Consider the following 8814-nt stretch of genomic DNA (forward strand, 5'->3'; position numbering starts at 1 on the left):
GACGGCAGCAGGCTCCACCTGAACCAGAACCTCGCCGAGCTGCCAAGCGACAGCCTGAACCTGACCAAGCAAGAGGCCCAGCGCGGTGACGGCAAGGGCACCCCACACTGCCACCGCCGCCAGAGGGAACTGTGGTTTCGGGCCCGCCCTGACGGGGCCCGCTGAGAGCCCTATCCCCTTGAAGCCACATCGCCGGCCTGACCCTGGGCCACAGCCGGTCATTTGCGAAGAGCCACAGGAACCAGTACGAAACCAGCAACTTTTTTCCAGCCAAGAAAAGAGCTAAGACCCTGGCGAACAGCACCGTGCAGCCTTGAGCACAGAGAGCATTTCACGTGGTCCCCTCGTCACAGCAAGGGGACGCCAGGGGTGACTCAGCGCAGGTCTTGCCCTCCACGTTCTTCTGCTCAGCACCTGCCACAAGATCGAAGCTACCTGGCTTGCGGACAATGAGCTGAGCAATGCGAAGGAGTGGGCAGTGTGACCTGAGGACAAGAGCCTAAGACGCGTGCTCGAGCCACAGCGACACCCCGGTGCCAGCTACAGAGGACACGCCTTTCCTTCTCAGTGCTGGGGCGAGCCCCAAGCACAGGGGACAGACTTTTTAGTAGAGTGAGACACAGCATGGACCGCGGTGTGTTTTTACAGACAGCGAGGCCCCGGCAGGAACTGGACCAGCGACCTGAGCGTCGGGTGTGCCGGCCCAGAGCCTCCTGCAGATGAGAGCAGTCTGCAGGGCCCAGCCGACAGCAGGCACAGCTGTCCAGGCACCGGGGTGGTGGCAGTGTGAAGGACAGGTGTCTCTGGGCGCTGCGGCTCCTGAGAGGTTGTCTGTGGGGGGCGGGCCCAGCGGCTGTGAGCCAGCAAGAGCTGTGCTGGTGACCGGCCGCGCGCAGTGGCCAGCAAGCAGCAGGAAGCTCTCCACGGCTTCCGCGAGGCCGTGCTCAGTGCCGCCCCTGCAGGCAGCAGAGGGTGCCGCGGGGGTGGAGGGATCAGCACCGCCGTGAGCACGCGGACATTCGCTGTCGGCACGCTGTCCCGGCACCTGCCCCGCCGTGCCAAGGCGGGGAGAACGGGCCGTTGGGGGCGTTAAGGCAGGCCCGGCCTGGGGGCTCCTGCCCCCCGCAGAGGGGCCCTGGGCTTCATCTGACGCGCCCGCCCGGGCCTCGCAGGAAATGGCCCGGGAGTTGTCAAAGGCAACTGGTTCGCTTTGGGAGGTGGCACCGAGACCCCCAGGGGGGCAGGGTGGGGTGGGGTGGGGCTCTGCGTTTGGTGGCAGTGGCACCGGGCGCCTACAAGCTACTTCTAGGCAAAGCTTTCGGGTTAGTCGGCCTCACTGAAGACGTGCGCGTTAGAGAGGAGAGCCGTCTGCGAGGCCCGCTGGTGAGTCGGTCGCTAGCGTGCACGCTCGGTCACCTGCCGGGGGGTTCTCAGTAGTTTGCCAGCCCGGGCTCAGTAGCTAGTCAGTGTCCGTGTCCTGCGGCCCTCGGGGGCGGCGGGCGCGGCCTGCGCCTCACTGCAGCATGATGTCCTTCAGGTTCTCCTGCAGGATGGTGTCCTTCACCGCGTGGAACACGAAGCGGATGTTCTCGGTGTCGATGGCGGTGGTGAAGTGGTGGAACAGTGGCTTGCTCCGGTTCCGCCGCTTCCGGTCGAAGCACTGCACCAGGTGGCGCTGGACGTCCTCCAGCCGGTGCGGGTCGCCCCGGAAGTCCGGGAAGTGCTTCTTGATGCTCACGGTCTTCACCTTCTCCACCAGGAGGTCCATCTTGTTCAGGAACAGGATGATGGAGACGTTGAAGAACAGCTTGTTGTTGACGATCGTCTCGAAGATGTTCATGGACTCCTGCAGCCGGTTGGTGCGCCTGTCCTCCATGAGGACCTGGTCGTACTCGCTGGAGGACACCATGAACAGGATCGAGGTGATCCCGTCGAAGCACTGGAACCACTTCTGGCGCTGGGACCGCTGGCCGCCCACGTCCACCATCTTGAAGGGGATTTTCTTAATAACAAAGTCATGCTCCACGATGCCCTTGGTGGCCTTCCTCGCCAGCAGGATGTCTTGCTTACTGGGAAAGTAGTTCTGTAAAACACGGGACACGGAGAGGCTGAGGGGAGCGAAAACAGAGAAGAAAACACGGGGTGGAAGGCACAGTCGGGCGACCTCTGCGGGACGTCGAACCGAATGCCAAACGCGGCTTTGCTCACAAACGAGAGACTTACCACGAAGCAGACAGCGAAGGGATCGAACGGCTCCTTTCAGAACGAACGGAGGCCGAGGAAGTTACCAGAATCTCGGCGTTAGCCATGGAATCTCAACCACTCTCTTCTCCACAGGAAACTAACCATCTTGTCTCTGCACTAAAGCTACCTTCGATTTTTCTAGCGTCCAGAGCGTGTCGCTCCAGAGCCTTGCTGGGACCTGACCGAACGTGGGCCTGGCAGCGCTGTTTACACGCTGTCCGTGACGCGCTCCGTGAGTCGCCCCGGGAGCCCCTGATGACCTTCACCGCACGCAGGAGCAGCCCGTCTCATGGAGCCGTGAGCTGGTGCTGCGGACGCCTGCGACTCCGCCCGAGGCCACTTGTGCAGCCTCACCAAACCCAGCAGGGACGATGACGTGTCCGAGACCCAGCTACGGAAGCGCAGGGCGGGCAGGGCACAGAGGTGCAGCTTCGCCGACACGCGGGTGGAGGGCAAAGCCCGGACGACGTGAGGTGCCCAGGGGAGAAATGAGCTATAGCGACTCCACGGATGAAGCGAAAGGACACGAAAGACGGGGGGAGGACCCCGCAGGTTTAAAGACGCGTGGGTGACGTGGAGTGACGGCTACGTCCCGACCCAGCGAGGACAGCGGCTCGAACTGCTAAGATGAGCAGCACCCGCAGGAAACGACGAGCCGGCCGGGAGCCCCGAGGTGACTCTGAGGAGTGGCTGCCACCCTTCAGATGCAGCGTGGCACTGGGGTGATGACCGCGCTGCAGTCCCGCCTTCCAGAGACACACAGTGGCCCCCTGCTGGCCGAATGGCCTGAGGACCTGTTCGGGTCCACCTGAACCAGAACCTCGCCGAGCTGCCAAGCGACAGCCTGAACCTGACCAAGCAAGAGGCCCAGCGCGGTGACGGCAAGGGCACCCCACACTGCCACCGCCGCCAGAGGGAACTGTGGTTTCGGGCCCGCCCTGACGGGGCCCGCTGAGAGCCCTATCCCCTTGAAGCCACATCGCCGGCCTGACCCTGGGCCACAGCCGGTCATTTGCGAAGAGCCACAGGAACCAGTACGAAACCAGCAACTTTTTTCCAGCCAAGAAAAGAGCTAAGACCCTGGCGAACAGCACCGTGCAGCCTTGAGCACAGAGAGCATTTCACGTGGTCCCCTCGTTACAGCAAGGGGACGCCAGGGGTGACTCAGCGCAGGTCTTGGCCTCCACGTTCTTCTGCTCAGCACCTGCCACAAGATCGAAGCTACCTGGCTTGCGGACAATGAGCTGAGCAATGCGAAGGAGTGGGCAGTGTGACCTGAGGACAAGAGCCTAAGACGCGTGCTCGAGCCACAGCGACACCCCGGTGCCAGCTACAGAGGACACGCCTTTCCTTCTCAGTGCTGGGGCGAGCCCCAAGCACAGGGGACAGACTTTTTAGTAGAGTGAGACACAGCATGGACCGCGGTGTGTTTTTACAGACAGCGAGGCCCCGGCAGGAACTGGACCAGCGACCTGAGCGTCGGGTGTGCCGGCCCAGAGCCTCCTGCAGATGAGAGCAGTCTGCAGGGCCCAGCCGACGGCAGGCACAGCTGTCCAGGCACCGGGGTGGTGGCAGTGTGAAGGACAGGTGTCTCTGGGCGCTGCGGCTCCTGAGAGGTTGTCTGTGGGGGGCGGGCCCAGCGGCTGTGAGCCAGCAAGAGCTGTGCTGGTGACCGGCCGCGCGCAGTGGCCAGCAAGCAGCAGGAAGCTCTCCACGGCTTCCGCGAGGCCGTGCTCAGTGCCGCCCCTGCAGGCAGCAGAGGGTGCCGCGGGGGTGGAGGGATCAGCACCGCCGTGAGCACGCGGACATTCGCTGTCGGCACGCTGTCCCGGCACCTGCCCCGCCGTGCCAAGGCGGGGAGAACGGGCCGTTGGGGGCGTTAAGGCAGGCCCGGCCTGGGGGCTCCTGCCCCCCGCAGAGGGGCCCTGGGCTTCATCTGACGTGCCCCCCCGGGCCTCGCAGGAAATGGCCCGGGAGTTGTCAAAGGCAACTGGTTCGCTTTGGGAGGTGGCACCGAGACCCCCAGGGGGGCAGGGTGGGGTGGGGTGGGGCTCTGCGTTTGGTGGCAGTGGCACCGGGCGCCTACAAGCTACTTCTAGGCAAAGCTTTCGGGTTAGTCGGCCTCACTGAAGACGTGCGCGTTAGAGAGGAGAGCCGTCTGCGAGGCCCGCTGGTGAGTCGGTCGCTAGCGTGCACGCTCGGTCACCTGCCGGGGGGTTCTCAGTAGTTTGCCAGCCCGGGCTCAGTAGCTAGTCAGTGTCCGTGTCCTGCGGCCCTCGGGGGCGGCGGGCGCGGCCTGCGCCTCACTGCAGCATGATGTCCTTCAGGTTCTCCTGCAGGATGGTGTCCTTCACCGCGTGGAACACGAAGCGGATGTTCTCGGTGTCGATGGCGGTGGTGAAGTGGTGGAACAGTGGCTTGCTCCGGTTCCGCCGCTTCCGGTCGAAGCACTGCACCAGGTGGCGCTGGACGTCCTCCAGCCGGTGCGGGTCGCCCCGGAAGTCCGGGAAGTGCTTCTTGATGCTCACGGTCTTCACCTTCTCCACCAGGAGGTCCATCTTGTTCAGGAACAGGATGATGGAGACGTTGAAGAACAGCTTGTTGTTGACGATCGTCTCGAAGATGTTCATGGACTCCTGCAGCCGGTTGGTGCGCCTGTCCTCCATGAGGACCTGGTCGTACTCGCTGGAGGACACCATGAACAGGATCGAGGTGATCCCGTCGAAGCACTGGAACCACTTCTGGCGCTGGGACCGCTGGCCGCCCACGTCCACCATCTTGAAGGGGATTTTCTTAATAACAAAGTCATGCTCCACGATGCCCTTGGTGGCCTTCCTCGCCAGCAGGATGTCTTGCTTACTGGGAAAGTAGTTCTGTAAAACACGGGACACGGAGAGGCTGAGGGGAGCGAAAACAGAGAAGAAAACACGGGGTGGAAGGCACAGTCGGGCGACCTCTGCGGGACGTCGAACCGAATGCCAAACGCGGCTTTGCTCACAAACGAGAGACTTACCACGAAGCAGACAGCGAAGGGATCGAACGGCTCCTTTCAGAACGAACGGAGGCCGAGGAAGTTACCAGAATCTCGGCGTTAGCCATGGAATCTCAACCACTCTCTTCTCCACAGGAAACTAACCATCTTGTCTCTGCACTAAAGCTACCTTCGATTTTTCTAGCGTCCAGAGCGTGTCGCTCCAGAGCCTTGCTGGGACCTGACCGAACGTGGGCCTGGCAGCGCTGTTTACACGCTGTCCGTGACGCGCTCCGTGAGTCGCCCCGGGAGCCCCTGATGACCTTCACCGCACGCAGGAGCAGCCCGTCTCACGGAGCCGTGAGCTGTCGCTGCGGACGCCTGCGACTCCGCCCGAGGCCACTTGTGCAGCAGCCTCACCAAACCCAGCAGGGACGATGACGTGTCCGAGACCCAGCTACGGACGCGCAGGGCGGGCAGGGCACAGAGGTGCAGCTTCGCCGACACGCGGGTGGAGGGCAAAGCCTGGACGACGTGAGGTGCCCAGGGGAGAAATGAGCTATAGCGACTCCACGGATGAAGCGAAAGGACACGAAAGACGGGGGGAGGACCCCGCAGGTTTAAAGACGCGTGGGTGACGTGGAGCGACGGCTACGTCCCGACCCAGCAAGGACAGCGGCTCGAACTGCTAAGATGAGCAGCACCCGCAGGAAACGACGAGCCGGCCGGGAGCCCCGAGGTGGCTCTGAGGAGTGGCTGCCACCCTTCAGATGCAGCGTGGCACTGGGGTGATGACCGCGCTGCAGCCCCGCCTTCCAGAGACACACGGTGGCCCCCTGCTGGCCGAATGGCCTGAGGACCTGTTCGCGTCTGCGGGGTGGGGTGAGGAGTCCCCGACTCTATGCTGGAGGAGCCCGAGTTTCCCACAATGAAAACTGAAACCGTCCACGTGCTCAGGTCCCTTTATGGGGATCTGGGCGGAGGGACCTCAGAGACGCTGCCCGACACCTCGCTTAGCAGTCTGAAGGCTCACGAGCAAGACAGAGACACTTCCCCATGGGCATGAGGGAGCCGTCCCCACGGAGCACGTGCACCCCTCCACCCCGACACACAGAGGAAGGCCACCAAGGCCACTGCGCCGGCCAAGGTCGCCAGGCCGTGTCACCGGCTGCTTCGGTCTCCACGCAGACGCTGCGCGACGCGCTCGGTCGCGGGGTGGGGGGTACTCACCAGCTGGCCGATCCGGTCCAAGTTGTCCAGAAAGTACTTCACCGACTCGCCCTGCGCGGAGGAAACACACACAGCTCAGTCCTGGCCCGGCAGACAGAACCTGCGCGGGGACACGGTGTGGCCGCCGCCGCGGAGACGGGAAGGCGTCCACGCGTGTTTAAAGTTAACATTCTGAGTTAAAAAAGGCTGTTTCTCTAGCGCTGACCCCCAGATTCAAACTCAGCTGCTGGCAAAGTGGCCCTGCTCGGTTCCGGAGCCGGCGATGCTGGGCCCTCGGACCAGGCTGATGGCCCCTTCCAGACGTGGCTCCGCTTGTCCGCGGACAGCACCAGAGTGAGGATCTGGGTCACGTCCGCGTGAGGAGTCCTGCTCCTGACGAGGTGACCCACTGTGCTGCAGACACGTCTCTGAAAAAGCGAGTCTTTGGGAGGGGCAGAGGAACAACGGCTCCCGGCCTCTGGAGACGGGCCTGGCACGCCCGGGCCACTCCGCACACCTGCACGGCCGCACCCCGCCTCCGACTCGGACGGCGCTGGTAGACCGCCGTGTCCCCCTGCGTCCCCCGGGCATTCTCTGCACTGACTGTCCAGGCAGGCTGCCCCCTGGCTGGAGGCGCGCCGGGCCACCAGAGGCAGCGGCACTGGCGGGCGTACAGGGCTGGGTCTGGGGGCGCCTGGTGTCGACCTAAATGGAGCTAAACGGAGGCGGGGGTCACTGAACAGCATGGAGGGTGGTGCAAACATGCCCCCCGTGACACGAGGGACGAGCTCTCCAGGGTCCCACGGGACCCGGGTGCCGGGAGACCCGTGGGGCCGGTCCTGGGTCCTCTGCTCCTGTGGGGGGGTCCCCTGGGTGCCATACTCCAGGGAGCGTGCGGAGGGCCTGAGGGGGAGGCCGTGGGGAAGGCACGCGGTGACAGCGCCGGCCCGCGGCCTCATGAAGAGGGGAGGGCAGAGGAGGACGCAGGGCAGGGCAGGGCAGGGCCCCAGTTTACTCCCGCCCGTCCCCAACAGGCCCCAGGGAGGACCGAGGGGCAAGTTTCCCTTAGTGAAGGTCGAGTCGACCTCCCCATTTTAAAGTGAAAAGGCAGCATTTGTTCACGGGGATGGAGTCACGCCTTCCCCACCGGCGCAGAGCCGACGAGCGAGGCGCCGTCCTCCCGGACTCCTGGACGCGGGCGCAGGGGCGTGGGTGTGGACTCGGCCCCGGCCGCCCTTCTGCCCAGGCAGGCGAGAGGCCAGGGTCCAAACGCCCGGAGCTCGGGGGTGGAGGGGCTCGCCGCCCCCACCTGCCCGCAGCGGGGACTGGGGAGGTGCCGGGCCTGTCCCCACTGCTGTCGCTGCCACTGTGTCCGCACACCCTGTCTCCTTCCACGCGGACAGGAGCCAGCTGGCGAGGCGGAGGCACAGAGCGGCTGACCCTGAGCAAAGCTACCTGCTTCACGACTCGCTTCCCTTGAAATTCCTCTGGCCTCCTGCTGCCCCGCACTCAGGAGGCTCGAGGCTGTGTGACCCTCACCCGCACGCGCGTGGGGCGCCCTGGACGCTGCCCGCTCTGAGGGCTGAGCCGCCAGTGGTGCAGGCGTGACAGGGCTGGCGGCCTCACAAGTCGACAGTATGCCCAAGCACAGCCCCACATCCGCTGGTGAATACGGCAGGATCTGGAGCCCCCAAGACGGCACCCATCCTGTGCAGGACACGACCCAAAGGCACCCTGCCTGTGGGGAGCCAGGAAACGGCCCTCGCCCTCGAGGGAAAAGAGGATCAACAGAACCAACCTGAATAACCCAGATGCCGGAACTATCAGACAGACTTTAACACAGCCATTACAATTATGTTCAATTAGGCAACCAAATGCTTATCACGAATAGAGATGTAAAAAATCTTAGCAGTAAATGGAAACTATAAGGAGAGCCAAACAGAAATTTCAGAACTGAAATGTATAATATCTAAAACGACAAATTTAATGTGCAGACTTAATAACCAACTGAAGACGACACAGAAAAGACTTAGTGAACTTTCACCTTCGAGTAACAGAAATGACCGAATCCCACTGGAAAACGAGACTGCTAAAGGGAGGTGACTCTGGCATCTGCGGGCAGCTTCAGCTCTAACGCACTGTGACTGGAACCCACAACAGAACAGGGACAGTCGGCAGGACGAAGGCCTTTTCTTAAAAAGCAGAAAACTTTCCGAATTTGGTGAAAGGCATAAATGTACAGATTTTAAGAAACTCCACAAATTACAAACACAATAAACGTGGAGAGAATCATACCAAGGATCTCAGACAACACACCTCTAAATAATCCACGGGTCCAAGAGAAATCACACATTTCTGGGCCGACGTGTAAGAGCTTGAAGTTGTCACTT

At 62.8% G+C, this 8814-nt stretch overlaps 2 protein-coding genes across 3 annotated transcripts in view; both read right to left on the bottom strand.

Annotated features, from left to right (window-relative positions):
• GNA12 (G protein subunit alpha 12) overlaps positions 1-8814 on the bottom strand; it is a 76664-nt gene that overhangs the window by 731 nt on the left and 67119 nt on the right. For both annotated transcript variants that reach the window (XM_023532789.1, XM_011363823.2), the window contains 2 exons: positions 6446-6496; positions 3065-5117 (listed from right to left, as the gene is read on the bottom strand). In XM_023532789.1, the coding sequence (XP_023388557.1) occupies positions 4548-5117; positions 6446-6496 (621 nt within the window). In that variant the 3' untranslated portion in view covers positions 3065-4547. The remainder of the gene's footprint in view (positions 1-3064; positions 5118-6445; positions 6497-8814) is intronic.
• LOC105294600 (guanine nucleotide-binding protein subunit alpha-12-like) lies at positions 7-2108 on the bottom strand. The gene has a single exon (XM_023532790.1). It carries the CDS (start codon positions 1985-1987, stop codon positions 1514-1516), a length of 474 nt encoding a protein of 157 aa, XP_023388558.1. The 5' UTR covers positions 1988-2108; the 3' UTR covers positions 7-1513.

The sequence above is a fragment of the Pteropus vampyrus genome, unplaced genomic scaffold (genome assembly GCF_000151845.1).
Source record: "Pteropus vampyrus isolate Shadow unplaced genomic scaffold, Pvam_2.0 Scaffold90, whole genome shotgun sequence".
NCBI lineage: Eukaryota > Metazoa > Chordata > Mammalia > Chiroptera > Pteropodidae > Pteropus > Pteropus vampyrus.

Bases quoted from the DNA above. Each gene is read 5' to 3' on its own strand.
- LOC105294600 (XM_023532790.1), bottom strand. From the start codon at position 1,987: ATGGTGGACGTGGGCGGCCAGCGGTCCCAGCGCCAGAAGTGGTTCCAG.